This window comes from Meleagris gallopavo, chromosome 2 (genome assembly GCF_905368555.1).
Source record: "Meleagris gallopavo chromosome 2, MGAL_WU_HG_1.1, whole genome shotgun sequence".
NCBI lineage: Eukaryota > Metazoa > Chordata > Aves > Galliformes > Phasianidae > Meleagris > Meleagris gallopavo.
The window spans coordinates 30881444-30898475 of record NC_139405.1 but is presented as its reverse complement, the minus strand read 5'-3'; the positions used below and the strand labels follow the sequence as shown (position 1 = coordinate 30898475).

Here is a 17032-nt window from a genome sequence, read left to right as displayed (position 1 = left end):
TATAACAGAAAAGAAGATGGCTGAATATTCCAAAAAAGCTGCTGTGAAGCCCAAACCATTGTCTGTTTTACGCTCTCTTGAAGAAAAGTATGTGGCTGTCATGAAAAAACTCCAGTTTGGTAGGTTGAGAAGTGTGAATGTATTTTAGAATGTGCATAAAAAATACTCTGTTGCAATGATACCATAATTATATTTTGAAATAATTTTAAAATATTTTTAAATGATACTTTTCATACATGGAAAATTATACAAGTCAGTATTCTCAGGTTGCCAGCTAATGCGGTCATTGAACAAATAGGAAATGTGTTACGTTATCTGTATACTACGTGAATGGAACCAGTCACAAAATTCAGATATGATGTTCATATTTTCATTCCAGTACTGATTTGTGAGATTTTCAGTCCTCAGATTCAATTGCAGCATTAGTAGAATTCTTTTTTAAAGCTCTTATTAAGCCTTATTAAAAGTACATTTTTTAAAAACACGCTTTTATTTTTTAAATGGAATAGAATTCAGAAGAAAACGTATTAGAGTAAAATGGAACTGTTGTAAACTTCATTCTGTGCTTTTTTTGTGAAACTCAGTATGTTGCATTTGGAAAACATGGTGAGAATCAGTGCTCATTTTGGCCATAAGAGAATGTGTTTGAAAAAATTCATAAGGAATAGTATTTCATCCGAATAGAGCTGTAAAATTATTGCAGAAGCGTGTTTATGAATATTTTTTGAGTTGCAGTGACAATATTTGCAGTCACATTTCTTTGCTGCTATATTTGTAAGGGATTTTCCTCACAAGCTGTTGTAGAGTTGTATGCCAGGAATAGGCAGGTAAGAGAGTTTGTAATGGCAGCTTCTCACTCTGTCAGCCAAGCTGCAGACTTTGTGTATTAAATGACTAAAGAAAATTAACCTCACTGTAATTTTGTATGATCTTCTAATAACATTGCAACCACTACACAATTAAATGCTGTTGGCATACTGATTCCACTAGTAGCGTTATTATGTATTTATGAGTATCACTGTATTCCTGGCCTGGAGTAGCTGGTAGCCTTCCAAATCAGAAATGGTATACACTAGACAAGTTGCATATGAGAGCTTGTAAATTTGCTGCAGGAGTTCATTTAACTCAAGACTGGTAATGCTTTGTTTTTTGAGATCACTGTTAATTCCCAAAATGCACATTTTCTTGACACACATTTCCTGATTTTAATACTCAGAATCTCTATCCAAGACTGATCTGTTATTAACTTCACTGTTTTCCTGATGCTTTTCTTTTTTTTCTCTTCTAGATACATTTGAAATGGTTTCTGAAGATGATGATGGAAAATTGGTTTTCAAAGTAAATTACCACTACATGTCTCAGGTAAAAAATGCAAGTGATGCCAACAGTGCTGCCAGAGCCCGACGTCTTGCACAAGAAGCTGTGACTCTTTCAACATCACTGCCTCTCTCATCTTCATCCAGTGTTTTTGTACGTTGTGATGAGGAGCGGCTTGACATTATGAAGGTAATGTTATTTTTATTTCCCTCTTTCAGCTCAGTATAAAAGAAGATGCAAAAGTATTTCATTTGTACTTTAGTTGCTATCTCAACTTCTAAACTAATGTAGTTGGTGGTATTTTAGTCTGATGATTTTTCAAGAACTTGGTGGGCATCCGTCTACCAATAGAGGACTTCGTTAGCGACGTAGACTTAATAGGACAAGGTTTGTTCTTTAGCTATTCTGAAAGGAAAAATGTAGTTTTGCTACTCCATTGCAGTCAAAGTGTATCTTTGTATATTACGTTATTAAGTCAGTTAAAAATGGTAGGTATGGAGAAATACACTGAACACCTCCTGTCCTGAACAGAAGGAGCTAACAGACATGTTTTGCTTTCCATTTGTAATCTGTAAGGAGAAATGGATATTAGCAGGGGATCTTCAATTATCTAGACTACTGAAATGAACAGACTGATAGCTTGTATGTGAGGATAATATTTAATAATAATTTCTGATAAATTGCATTTGGAAATAAAAATTATTCCCGTAACTTACAGAAATCTCGACTGGATGACAAATATAAGGGTTCTTTCTGAAAACTGTCTTTTTGCTTTCTTAACATTGGTAGGTTCTCATTACTGGTCCAGCAGACACCCCTTATGCAAATGGATGCTTTGAATTTGATGTGTATTTTCCACAAGACTATCCTAACTCCCCTCCACTTGTGAATCTGGAAACAACTGGAGGCCACAGTGTGAGATTTAATCCAAATCTCTACAATGATGGCAAGGTAGGTCAACTTTACTCTTGTGAAACTGATGAGACTTCTGTTTAAGTTCTTTAGTGATTTTGTGTCTTAAGCATGATAATTCTGATCTTCCAAGATTAAACAGTTTATGAATGGGAGGCCAAAGGCCTTTCTACCTCAGTACTTTGCTTCCAGTCATGTTTGCCCGCAGAATGTGGCATGTTTTGTACTCTGGGTTTGGCAAACCTGGTAGTTTGTCCAAATGTAGGTTGCTCATCCAAATGCACATCCAGATGTGATTGTGTGTGTGGAGACAGATCCTGCTGTCTTTGCAACTGTGGCCAGCAAGGTTTTAGAAAAGGGCTTTTTAGAAAAAGAGTTGATCAGCAGCTTAACAGGCACCTCAGTGAAAAAAATCTACCAGTTTGTCCAGTGACTTCATGAAAATCCTGCATGTCTTCATCTATAACACTGCACAGTAGTGAGTCCTACTGTTACACAGTGGTAATTTCTTTTCCACATTTTCTTAAAATTAAGAAAATTGCTCGTAATTGTCTCTTAATTAAAATATTCAAGTGTGTATAAGAAGCTGAGAGAGGTATTGCACACTCCCTAAATTTAAAGTGCTTGGTTTTTTTGTTTTTTGTTATTTCTCCTTTTACAATCAAATGATCAGCAGAAATGTTCTTTTCCACTTTTCTTGCCTAAGTAGTCAGGCAGAGATCTATTTAGGCTAACTGATGTACCCGGCATCCCTTCTATGGACAAAATGTGCTTCGTATCAGTTGCAACTGGTTGCATTTGCCAAGTACCTTCTTTCTCTCTGCATGCAAAAGTGCTTTTTCTGAAAGGGAAGAAAAAATATCCTTTATAAAAGCAAATGCAACTCTAAACAAAGGATTGAATAACGTTTTGCTTTAAAAAATACTAAAACTTTTGGAAATTATATTAAAAGATGAAGCAAATGATGAGCTCTTCCTAGCCCCCAGTCTCCATGTTGTGTATACCTCGTTCTGAAGGTTCCAAAAAATGTTTATGGTCAATGGTTTTCCTTTTTTCCACTACCTTATTGTTTTCAGAAGCTTTAACGTTCCTTTCCTGTACTAGACACAGAGTTTTTTCTTAACATAGACACTGAATGTAATTCAAATTTGAGAGTGTCTATCCTTTTTCTTATGCTTAGCATTAAGTCATGGTGAATACTCTTATCTAGATTTCTTATATTTTATCTCACTGCATTCCCTCTCTCTGATTGTTCCATTCTCATCATGATAAGGTTCAAGAACTCTATACACTTGACTACAAAAAATTCAGATAAGTCATAAGAGTTGATAAGTGTTTTCAATTCCTTGTTAGTGTGACAGAGAGCACCTTTGAAATGCTTAGTCAGAATGATTTTCTTTAAAAACAAGAAGTGTTAGAACAGTATTTAAAGAAGAAAATAGAGAATCAGATATCAATGATTCATTTATTTTTGGAGCCACTGGAATCCATAAGTTTTCTTTGAAGGAAAGTAATGCGTTTGTTTTGTTCTTCTATTAGCATGTGATCTTCTTCCTTATCCTCATTACTTTTATCCACTTTCATTTCAAATTAATTTCATAGGAAATAAACTCGTCTTTTGCAATGAAGCTACACAAAAGTTTGTCCAAAAAAAAAGGAACTTAATGCGATGCTAACATTTTGTTCTACCCAAGCAGAGCAAATATATTATAGTATTTATCTGTGGTATTAATCATGTGACCTTCTCAGGTATGTTTAAGCATTCTTAACACATGGCATGGGAGGCCAGAAGAGAAATGGAATCCTCAAACATCAAGTTTTTTGCAGGTGAGTATTTCTTGTTTCTCTTCAGTTTGTCACTGAGTAGTAAGTCTGTCAGTGTTAAGACTTTCTCTTTGTGATTTTACTCTGGAATTTTCTTCCTTGAGTAAGGAAAAATAAAACAGTCATCCATAAAATGTCTTATTGTGACATTCCTGTTCTGTAACTGATACTAACCTGTTCATCTGAAATGTCTAAGCATTATTTTGCAAATAGTCTGGAATTTAGTTCACCTATGTAGTAGGTCAGTAAGCAAGGTCCAATTGAGAAGCTGTGTTAATAAGTGTTGCTATTTAGAAGATAAAAACCTGCCACAATCAATCTGATTCCTGAGGAGTTCAGAGCGTGGGAGAATAAACTCACATCAGATTCATGAATGCAGGTAGATGTATCTACATATGAGTCTTTCAGTGCACGGTGAAGGAGCTGTGGGGGAGTAACAGCTGATTGTTAGTTAAATGTTACTGCAAGGATGAAAGCAATATGCTGTGAATGTCCAGCACTCAAGCCGTTCTCAGTTTCTCTTGAGGAGTGCCTCTTCAAGCTGATTTTTTTTTTTTACTCCCACATGTAAATATCCTTTTGTTGCACTGGGAGCTGTGATGGGATGTATATTTGTTTAATAATATTTGTTTACATATACCCAGGCAGTCGTATTTAGCAGCTACAACTGAATTAAATAACTGCTTGAATTTGTCAGAACTTGGACTGAAAACTCAAAGAATACAAAACTCCCAGATCTTGTCTTCCTTCAAGTATTTTCTTGTATTGGCAAATGCTGCAAGGTTGAGAAAAGCTGTCTTGCCTATGTGAGAATCACTTTAATGCAATTAAAAAAAAAAATCCAAATTATACTTTTGAAAAATGTTGCAACTTTACAGTAAAAACCAATTTTGTCAATCTGGCAAATCCTCGCCTCTTTTACTCAGAAGTTAAATATGAGTAGCTGATAACTTAAAACTAGTTAACTTTCGTAACAGGTCTGATCCAGTCAAATACAAAAAGAGTTATTCAAGAGTTACATCTTAGTGATTTCATAAGATTGCCTAGAAACAATTCCAACTGATTCCACGTTTTTTGACTTGTATTGTGGAAATCAAGAAAATTACTGGCTGGACTGAACACTTGTAACCCAGTCCTTATGGGCACTTTCTGTTCAATGTATCAGAGCATCCAACTTAAACTTCTAAGGGAGCTTGAGAGCATGTTGTCTGTTTTGATACTTCAGTGCTCTTGTAAATGTGGAGATCTATCCTCAGGCTTATCACAGATCTTCAGTCAATTGCAACAAATTGTTCAGTGTTCTCGATACCTGCATGAGCGTTTTCCTGAGAGGGGTCAAAATGTCTCAGTTATCCCACAAATACATATGGTTAAAATTATGTCGAAGTGCATGTTCTTAAGCAAACTAACCAGAAGTGGAGGCAATGTTAGCATCAAATAATGAGAAAAAGACAACTCCTGTTCGCTCTTTTCTTGTTTGCTCTCTCATCATTCATTCTCTATGTGCTTCATGCAAACCATCTCTTGTACAAGCCAGCTGCTTTCTACGTTCACGCAGTACCTTCAGTTCACTGTCATCTACTGGTCTTCTAATCCATGTGCAGCCTGAGTGACTGGATTTTCTGTACTGACTGTCCAGCTATACATGAACTGAAATTGGTGTGCATTATCATGTGGAAGACTTAGGGTTTTCCTAGGCTATTCTTCCTGTTTTGGGTCAGAGAGCATCATTTAAAGGCTCCTTGACTGCATGATACCTTATATTTATGTATGTCTTTGTACAGGGTTGTTTCTTCTTTTTTTTCTGTATTAACATCACTGGTAGAATTTTCATGACTAATATTTCAATATTCTTCTAGGTTTTGTTGATACTGCATTAGTAATTTTCAAATTGCACAGCAACATAAAAGCACATATCTTATCCCTTACCCTTGTACTGGTAATGTAACAAAATATGTAGTTATTTAAGAGAGCCATCATGCATTGTAGGTGAGTATGGTATTCTGGTGCAGTAGCTACGCTCTTCCAGATTTTAATTCAGGGGACTCACCATCCTAGAAAGAAAAAAATGTTTCTGTAGCTTATCTTATAACAGAGTTTCTATGGGAGATACATAATCTCAAATGATTTTCATTGCAGAGACCCTGTTCAGCTGTTTTGAGGTGTTGCTTTTGTAAGCAATTATTTTAGTAAAGCCAGTCCCAAAACTTTGCATTTCTGAAGCCTGCAGTGACTGTAATTCTGTGGAACATGTATCAAGTATTGCATTTGAACTTCACCGAACCATTTTCTACCTCTGTTTGTACTGGATGCCATTCTTTCAATAACAATTCTTTGAAATCTCAGAATTGATCAGAAATTCTTGTTTAATTTGTCTACGGTTTTGTTGTCTTAGAACAGCAGTAAATCATCAAACATTAGTTTCTTCTTTAAGCTCTTGCAAGGTACTTTGGTGAAACAGTGGTTTTTCCCAGTAGGTAATACCCATTACAGGTAGCTGAGATTATCTTACTCAGATTTTTTCCCCACTTCACTTTCTTCAGCTATAATCCATTCCATAATGCCAAGTCTTACTGGTTAATTTCTGTAGGTAAACTGGAGTATTAACATACTTGATCCTTCACTACAAGCTTTTGATCACAGGCAGAAATTTTTTTTTTTTTTTTTTTTTTTTAAGGAAAGTTATGAGTTTCCTACAACAGGAAGTTTCCAAGCTAAGAGACCCAACAGGTGATTATAGGATCAAAAGTTTATGGTGGGAATTTTTGTGCCACTTAAGATGATGTGGACAAGATCCATGTAACCATTGTACATATTAACCTATTTGGTTTGCAGCCACCTTTTTTATGCAAGCACAGCATGATGAGCCACTTCAAGTTACTTAAAACTCACTGGAACTGCTGCTTAGTGTTAGACTCTATCAGTGTGATTGTGCAGAAATAAGTTGCCAGTAAGATTAATTCAGCTGTGTACAGGCAACCTATCATCTTAATAGCTCACAGTCATTTGACTGACATAGTTGTCAAATGAAGCAACATCCCATTTATTATATGAAGAAATCTAGACCATTAGACTTCCCTTAGTTTTCTCCTAAGTGGCCAATGGAATTGTTATCCAAGTTTAAAATAGTAAAAATAATGGCAGATGCTATTTTTATTCTACCAATACACAGAAAAACAGCAAGGTACTTTCAGGCATGTGATAGGCTTTCCCCATACACTTGGATTTTTTTTACATGTTGTAATATGATCTTTCAAAAAAATTCAGTATAATAAAGACAATCCTTATAAAAATGTTTTGAAAGGCTGCTCTGATGGAATGCTTATAAGGAATAGTGGCTTGTGGTTAGCAGTGAGGTAGCAGCGTAGGGTGTGAAAAAATCTTACAAGTGCATTTAAGTTTTGATGTTCTAGATAATACCTTTCTATAAAAACAATGTTTGGGAGAGGTGAGCTCTCTGATTTCAATATTGCTGGGTGCTGTAATTTTCCACAGAGCCATATAATTAGCATTTGGAAATGAGTACAAAGCATAGTGCCAATTGCGATAGCTTTCACAGACAAAATGTGCGTGGTGCAAATTACCTTCCTTACTATCTCTGCAACCTAATATTTTGGTATGAGAAACTAACTTTTAAACCCTGGGATTTTTTTAATAGATTAAATTCTTTTTATAAAGCATGTTTCAGAAAAGTTAAATTTTGAAGATACTTTGCATACTTCAAAATAGTCTTAATTGAAATTACTCCTGAATTGGGACAGCTCTAAAAGTACTTTGCTAAGTTACTTAGAGAATTCAGAGAAATCGGGCTTATCTTCTGTTCTGAAAGTGAGTAATTTTGTGTTCATTCTCATTTTATATGTCTTGGTTCTCCAGCTACAGCCAACTAGAAACAATTATTCTCTCAGAAATCTTCTCTTTCCAACAGAAGATACGTGTGCTGGTAGGGAAAAAAAAAAAAAAAGAAGCACCTTGTAGAGAGAGAGAGAATGGCTCTGAAGCAGGAGGGCAGGGCTGGCTTTTACACTAGCAGGAAGTGTTCACTTGAATTATTTCATTGAATATTCAGGTTTGGTTTCTTAAATTGAGCTTGAGGTACACGTACTGAAGTTGGACTTTGTGTTCTGTAGGGAGTCAATTCAGTCTGGCTTTGAGATGCTCAAAACTGAAACATATTCTGCTGCATTTAGAGTGTACTACCAGTCTTCTCTTTGGTGCTTGATTTTCTTACATATTCATGAGTGTTGGTAATCAATTATGGAAATCATAGAGGGTGAGTTACAGGTGATGTTTTCATGGCTCTGAAAGGTCATTTCACTTTGTTCAAGAGTTCCAGATAGCCCTGGAACAGTAGAAAAGAAACACTGGCAAATTATTCAAAATGCTGTTTCCAAGCACTATTCCTATTGGTCTTGTCTTGAAGAGTTGCTGTTTGTGCAGCTCATTCCTAGTACCACATGGACTTGCTTGGATGATTTATTTATTTATTTATTTAAAAGAAGACTCAAAGATGGCATCATCTACTGGAATTCATATTATGTCTATATCTTAACCTATTTATGGTAAAGACAAAGCTCCACATTCTAAGAGATGAACAATTGATGTATTCTACTGAAAACTGCAAAGGTACTCCTGAATTCTACAAGTAAACTGAGTAGAGGAATAAAACTGAGGAGTTAAAGTACAGCTGTGCTATCTTTAGTGACACTCAGTGTTAAATTAGTCTAGAATTTATCAGAACATACTATATTATGATAACTGTCTAAACAGTCCTTAACATTTTCAGGTTTCTGCCATAGAAATGCTTTAAGCAATAAGCACGTACATCATGCAAAATAAGAACTTGCAATAATTTGTTCAGGGTTCCCATGGCACTTTCTCATTTTGTTCCTTGGAATAGTTACTTCATATCACAAGGTGGATTTCCTGTTCCAGATTCTAAAGTATTATGCAGTTTGTGCTTCAGCATATTAAGTTGAAACTCTTCAGCAGAAGAGATTTCAACTTGTTCAGGAATTGGCTTTGGAGAGCTGCTTGATTAGTTCCCTAAAAACTCAACAATTATGTATTCCAGTGTGTTAAGTCAAACAAGAGTGGCAGAAAGCCAGCATGAGTAAATAAGCAACTCCTGCCTAAGCTCAACTGCAAAAAGAAAGTACACAGAAGGTATAGGAGGGAATGGGCTTCATGTAAGGAATGTAAAGGCATAGGCCAAATGGCTCAGAAAAATCAAAGCTTAGCTGGTGTTGAAAATGACAAGAGATCTAAAGATCAAGAAGGGCTTCCTGTAAGTATGTTGGCAGCAAAAGAAAACAGTGGGAAGTTTGGTCCTGCTGCTCAGTCGAGCAGAAAATGTAGTGACAAAGGACATGGAAAAAGCGGAGGTAATCTCTTCATCATTCTTTAGGGCTAAAATTTGCCTGCCCTTTTCCATGACTTCCCTTGGTCTGTGAGAAAGAGGAATTGCCCACAACAGAGAAAATAAGTATTCAAGGCAACTGGATTTGCAAGATCATGGGAGCTAGCCAGTGCCATTGCAGATCTGTCATCTCTCATCTTTGAGAAGTCACTAGCATGGCAGCTTCCTGATGACTGGCAAATCTCACACCATTGTCAAGATAGGCAAGAAGGACAGTCTGGGGAGCTTACAGCTTGCTTAGCAGCACAGGAGTCCTTGAGACAATTATGAAACAAATCCTCCTGAAAGCTATTTTCAAGTACTTCAAAGACAGTAGTTAATATGGATGTACTGGGGTGATAGAGCCTAATGAATCAACTTGATGTTTACAATGAGATATCTGTCTCTGCACAAGGGGAGAGCAGTGGACATAGTTTTCTTTGACATCGGCAAAACCTCTGGTCCAGTCTCCTTCAGTATCCTTATAGCCAAATAGGTGAGATATGGATTACAAGATAGAGTGGAAAGGTGGCAGAACTAGTGGCAGAGAGATAGGGAGGGTATAAAGAAACTGGAGCCAGATACCTCTTAAAGATGCAGAGCAACAAGACAAGTATCTAATGACATAAGATGGCACTTGGGAAATATTGATTAAATATTAGGAAGAGCTTTTTCATTATGAAGGTGACACTAGGATAAATGTCCAAGGGAGCCTGTGGAATTGCCATGCTTGGAGATGTTAATGTTTGCTCTCTCTACAAGGGAAAAATATGATTTGGAGGTCTAAGTTGTAGTTCTTTACATGGTATATCTTTCCCAACATCCAACTTTGTAATCAAGAGATGAAGTTTTGAACTATAACAATAAAACTGATTTAGATAGGTATTAAGAAATCTTGTTTTCAGTAAAGTATTTTTTCTTAGATGAATTTATTAGATTTGGTTGTTAGAAATTTCATACAGCATTTAAGTTCAAAATGCTAAAGTTTTTTAGAGCTAAAATTTGAAAGTAGTAAGGGAGTTGTTGGAAAAAGTTCTGTCATTCCCCTCCCCCCCCCCCCGACAAAAACACTTTGTAGATTAAATAGAAAACAGCTGGAGGATGAAATAAATTGCTTGGAAAGAATTAAGTACTGCATATTTTTTTTCTGACTCAGAGATGGAACTATTAACAGACCACCCAAAAACACTCCAGCAATTGACTTTTCTGACCCAAATTAAACTGGAATATCAGTTCAGAGTTTTTTACTCATTGCAATTATTATACATTGTAACAAATGCTTATTAAGGCCAAGAAAGTACAGTGCTGCATATAGTCAAATTTCTCTACCATAGCTATTTAAAAATTATATATTTAAAATATAAAATTCAAAAAAGTAAAAAGTGAATTACTTCCAGACACATGCAAAGGCTACAAAATACACAAATCACTACAACTCCTTAGGTATCTGAGCTATTGGAACAGAATTAGATTACTCTTCTTCCTTATAGTGTTATAAATGATTATTTTCTTGCTGACATCCCATTTGTGCAGAACATTCTGTATATTTTAATGTATTTATCTGCATTTTTACTTTTAAGTGTAATGGAAGATAGCCATGGCTACTTCTCATAGTCAAATGCATGGCAGGGAGGGGAAGCAATATTTAATTTTCCACCTCACGTCAAACTGGGGAACTCTAGTTTACATTTCCCACTACACAAGCATGTGCTCTGTCCACCGTGATAAGGCTTTGCTGGGCTAGATTGCCTGTCTGTACTACAGTTTGAGCACATTAAGTATACAAGTACAAATAGAAAGTGTCATGGCATCAAAAGAGCTAAGGATGTGGTTCCATGAGGTGGCGGTGAGATTAACTTAGGTCATTCAACTCCTTAGCTGTTGTTTTGAAACTTAGTATTTAGACATTGTGTCTTTATAGTCAATAAACATGACAGAGAGAGTATGGAAAGCTGAAATGTTTATTTGCTTGTGTTGCTAAAGAGAAAATCTGTGAGAGTGCTGCTCCTAAGCACAGAGCACAACTACCTAGTTGTTGGGGCACTGCCTTCTGAGAGAACAGCTCTCTGTTGCTGACACGGTATCTATCTGATGTAAACTGTCTGTTCTGCATATTCCAAGAAAAAGAATGATTCCTTTCATACAAATTCGCAAACAAGACTCCTAAATTAGAGAATACCCTTAAGCTTTAAGTTATATCTAGGCTGGGAAGAGTCAGGAGAGTCTGTTCTAGAACATTTGCACAACCTTTTTTTTTTTTTTTTTTTTTAATCTGCTGCAGGGATACCTCGCACCTTAGTATCATTCTGAGGCATGTAATAAGAAAGGATCAAGAATTTTTTATTTGACTTGATAAATTAGCTTTCTTTCACAAAAGATTGCAATTAGAAATGCATTGCTTTAAACATTTTATTTTGCTTATTTTTATATATTTTAACTTAGTTTTTACATTTTTCTATGTGTTTGAACTAAATTTGTGATAGTAAGCCTTACATTTTTAATGTGTATTAATGGTTTCAGTTTGAAAACAGTGACATTTCCTACTTGCAAATAGTCTGTACTGTAAATAAGAATGCTTTGTCATAAGTGTTTTCACATATAAGTAAGCAAAATTATGTATATTTTTAAAAGCACGTGAATAGCAGTTCTAATACGTATGTTTTTTCTTTTAACAGGTATTAGTATCTGTCCAATCTCTTATACTTGTAGCAGAACCATATTTTAATGAACCTGGTTATGAACGATCAAGAGGTACTCCAAGTGGTACCCAGAGCTCCAGAGAATATGATGGAAATATACGACAGGCAACAGTCAAGTGGGCAATGCTTGAACAAATCAGAAATCCATCGCCATGTTTTAAGGAGGTGAGCTTTGTGAAACTAAGTAAATATCTTGTTCATGTCAGAATAGTCAAGGAAACTCATCCTGTAAACATGCTTATGTTCCTGTTCACAACGGCTTTTTAGTACAAAGAATCACTGTTCAGTGACTCTTTCCACTGTTCAGTGGGATGCTGAGATTGATGCAAATACTTGGAAACATGTCTTGCGTGAGATGTCTGGTTTTTGTTTTGTTCTCTTTGTTCTCTGGCACAGCTGACTCTGGAAACTGAACAGAACAAGAATGCACCTGGCTTTCACAGATCCCTTTCTGGGAAAGGGCTGTGTAAACAAACTGGAAGTGACCTATAAGTCAGGTTTGGTGCATAGGTTGATTAAAGAATGGTTTGTCTAGGTTGGCTCATTCTTAATGCCAGGTGGTGCCTTTTACATCCAAGTGACAGCTGTTGATCAGCCCTAGAGTGGACATTCAGTCTTTGTTAATAGGCTTAGGTAGCAATGAAGTATTTTTCTATGAAACATGAATGTGAAGCATGTATTAGGAAACATTTTAGACACACTAAAACAATGCAAATTGGAAAAATACTTCAAATTTCAGCTTTTGTGTTATTCATTAAAAAATGCATAAAATTTTTCCTTTGAAAAGAACTGTCTTGATGTTGATTAAACAGTACTAACCTTCATCCATTCACACTGCCTTAAAAACTTACTTGAAAGAATCTAAATAGTTTAATTTTTTTACTTGCCTGGAAATAAAATAAAACTCACTCAGAGTATCACAGAATAATTTAGGTTTTAGGGACATCTCTCATTGTCCCTTGCCCAATCCCATCCCCGAAATGGGTCCATTTAGGTTGCTGGGGTTTCAACATGCATGGCAAACAATTCCAGAAGAAAAAGTGTGGAAGTTACATGAAGTAAGAGAATCTGTATGACTACTAATGCAAAATGGTTGATCAAACAGTCCTTGCACAGTACTACCAGCCAATAGTTAGAAAAAAAATGCATTTTGCTCTCGACCATGGAAATTCTTGCCATTTCTAAGTTGAGGTATGGAACTGTGTAGTAGCATCACCGTGTTTTCCATTCTTTGCATGCTAAAATACCAAAAAAGTATAATTATTTTAGAATTATTTGCATTAGTAAGTGCGGCATCTGAGCAGGCAGGTAGTCTCTCATCCCTTCCTTATAATCCATAAAAACACCCTTTGGAATGCAGAAAGCTTTTCCCACTTAAATTACTCAGTGGCTTGTAGAATGAGAAATCATGAACACTTAACCTGTATAAGAAGTTAAGTATTCTGTCCATTTACAGAGGGAAAACGATGTGCTGTATACTCTGGTGTTTTGTATTATTGAAGAAAAACATGGTTGCTATTCTAAGCTATTTCTTGTATGTTTTACTCAGTAAGTTGAAGACCATGATAGTGCCATGACACCTAATCAAATAACTTCTGCTAGTAGGTACTTTCTTATTTTTAAATGTAACGATTGCACTTTTGCAAAAATTTTCTCCAATTGTCATCACCTAAAGTTACATGAAGATGTTATAAGTTGGTGAGCTCTGACAAGAACATTACATCTTTCTCTTCCTGTACGTAGAAATGAACGATATATAATTTACAGGATTTGATTACTGAATCCCAGTTTGCTGTTATGGCACTTTTGAAAAGAATGTTAAGAACGTTACATGATTATTTTGTAGCTTAGGTTTTTATTGCTTTCTATGAAAAAAGGCTTGTAAGCTGACATCCCGCTGCTCTTCAGGAAGGTAAACTAATAAAGTGTACCCAAACAGTGTTGTTTCAATGGAAAAACAATCATTGCATCAGACCAGGGGACTTGCACATAGCACATTATTACCAGAAGACAGATGTTGAAAACAATAAAGCTACTAGCTTCCTAATGCAATATTTGTCACTAGGACTGAGTGAAACTAAACCACACAAAATGTAAATGTGAAGTAACATTAAGAAGCAGATATCAGTTTGCAGTGGTATCTTGGACGCTTGAAACTCCCATCTGTGAGCAGATAACAGTTCTGCTGCAGAGAAGAGAGCTGGCTAGCACTTAAGAGCTTTGGATCCAAAGCTATTTTGTTCTGGTTTAGATTACTGCCCACATTTCCCAAAGTACAATTTTCATTTTTCCCTGTGTTTTCCTCTTTTTTTTTTCCTCCAGATGCTTTTAGGCTTGATTCTTTGGGATAGTATGATTAAATCCTCAAGACTGTGAGAATAAATCTAAAGCTGTGATATCTTGCTCCTAGGAGATGTTTGAGGCTAACATAGCTTGCATGTGTGTTAAAAATACAATCATACAAGATTAAGCATGGGGTCATACCTAGTGCTTTACCAACTTATGAGAATTCTCTCTGTGCTTGCTTGAATATATACCCCCTATCACCAAGAAAAGTGGTGTTTATTTTTCTTTACATAGCACCAAAACAAAAGGAGATTATGCGCTGAGATACATTACAATTTTCATTGATGCAGTAGATGAATTTATTGGAATGCTACATTCAGTTTGTAGCCTGTCCAAATGAAAATAAGTTCTCCGAGCAGATTATCTGAGTGTTTCTCTGAGAGAATAGCTTGCTGTTATGAACTGTAGGGCTTTGTAGGGTTGTGTTAAGAGTAATTGGAACAATTACAATTCAGCAATACATTAACACTTGGAAGCTTAGGTCTAAGAAAGAATATACATCCTTTCCACTCACACTACCTTCTGTCTTGGGCTGTCTTCCCTTCTGTGTCTTAAATGACAAGAAGACCCAAGAGATCTAAACTGCCAGTCTGTGGGAGTTCTTCCAAACTCCATTATGGATATAAGGAATGCATCCAGAATTGGAGTCTATTAGGCTTTCAATATGCAGTTTTTCCTTAGACGAATAGCTATATTCTCTAACCTCTAGAGGGAGAGATTATTTTCTCAATTATATTGCAGTGTTGCCAAGAACCCACTGTGCTCAATAAAAATTTCTGTAATGTTATTGTTTCTTTCACCAGGCAGAGTTTTAAAAATCTTTTTAAGGCAAAGCCAACACTAGAGTTTCATAACTTTGTATGCTTTGTTGGTGGTAGGTTTTAGTTTGGGGAGGGGTTGTTTTTTGTTTCTTTTTTAAACTCCATCTAGAAATACCAGAGTTTCTGTGTGATCAAATACTGGCTCACAACATGGGTGCAGCTCAAATACTATTGATAGGGAATTGTAGTGTCTTCAATGATGCTGCTCATGCCTAGAGAACGTAACTGTCATTGTTTATCTTTCTTACAAGCTGGTAATCTTTCTTCTCTATGCAGAAGCATATTATTTTTTTGTGCTTAAACTGCTCAAAGGGTTTCTGCTCATCTGCTTTCTGTTCAGCCAGCAAGCAGTCAGTAACGAGAGAAGATAAGGTGCTTATTAAAGAAGCATAGGTGGGAAGTATAAAACAGGGCAGTGAAAGCAACAGTGAAAACCCTAACATTTTATCTTGTATCCTTGCACATATGTTAATGTAAGTGCACATACATAGTCATACAATCATCTTTGGACTGGAGAATATCTGACATTCCGCTATCACTTTGCTGTTCTGCCATCTTACAACTCATTGTCGGTGCTGAATTATCCTTACAATGTTTTGGTTTTTTTCCTTATCCATTTGGACTCACAGGGCTCTTGCACGTTTTGTATTATTTAAGTATATGGTTCTTAGATGAAAACCCATGTTTTTTCATCCCAAATATTTTCTTGCAGGTCATCCACAAACATTTTTACTTGAAAAGAGTGGAGATCATGGCTCAGTGTGAGGAGTGGATTGCAGACATACAACAGTACAGCAGTGACAAACGGGTAGGCAGAACTATGTCCCATCATGCAGCGGCTCTCAAGGTGAGACTTGCTTTTATAACTTTGTTCTGTAAGCCAGAAATGACGAGTAGCAATTAAATTGTACAACAGCTGAGTTTTCTAATAACAATGACTGAAAACCAAGGTTTCACCACTGTCAAAAGCTGAAGTGTATGTGCAGGCCAATTTCTCGTTGTTTTTTTTTTCTACAAGTAAGATCTTTATTTAGTTCTTGTCTTGCTGATTTCTCCATAAATATTTATATAAGGTATAAATACTTTGTTTTTGTTCTAGGGGTTTCGTTGTTCATTTGTTTTTATGACAAAATTGTTCTACAGCCACCCTTTAGTAAAAGTGGAGTTTAATTCCTTTCCAGAAAACAATCTTTTTGGACAAACAAACACAGTTAATAAAGTGTGATCCATTACCTTATAAATGTCCTTTATCCTTTGTTTTAAAAACTTTAATCAACACAGTTAACTATTTAAATGTTTTCTTCCTTCCTAGGCAAGTACTGTTATTTTGTCTTGTCTTCCACATGGACAATAGACTTATGTACAAACTATTTTTTATCTAACTGTATGGGTAAATTTTTAAAGATTTCTTTTTTGCTATTGCTAGACTTGCATTCCTTCAGTGTGATTGGTCATTAAAACCATATTAGTTAAAATCTCCATGTATCTGTCTCTACAACAGATCTCATCATACACTCTTAAATAGTTTTGCCTGTGAACTACCTTGTCCAAAGCAGGCCAGTTTCTGTCATAATCACAGAACATAAATGTGTCTCAAATGCAAAAGAAATAGCACAACACTTACACTGATGCACTCTTTTGCTACAGTTCTATGCACTGCCTTTAGTTTGTCCTCAGTAGCACCTAATTACTGTCACTATAAGGAAAGCACCAGT

General features: G+C 35.9%; 1 protein-coding gene across 5 annotated transcripts in view; it reads left to right on the top strand.

The window, feature by feature from the left end:
• The window catches only part of BIRC6 (baculoviral IAP repeat containing 6), a 169334-nt gene that overhangs the window by 151287 nt on the left and 1015 nt on the right, over positions 1-17032 (top strand). For all 5 annotated transcript variants that reach the window (XM_085219529.1, XM_085219526.1, XM_085219527.1 and 2 more), the window contains exons 68-73: positions 9-119; positions 1289-1506; positions 2107-2268; positions 3979-4056; positions 12127-12315; positions 16030-16164. In XM_085219529.1, the coding sequence (XP_085075655.1) occupies positions 9-119; positions 1289-1506; positions 2107-2268; positions 3979-4056; positions 12127-12315; positions 16030-16164 (893 nt within the window). The remainder of the gene's footprint in view (positions 1-8; positions 120-1288; positions 1507-2106; positions 2269-3978; positions 4057-12126; positions 12316-16029; positions 16165-17032) is intronic.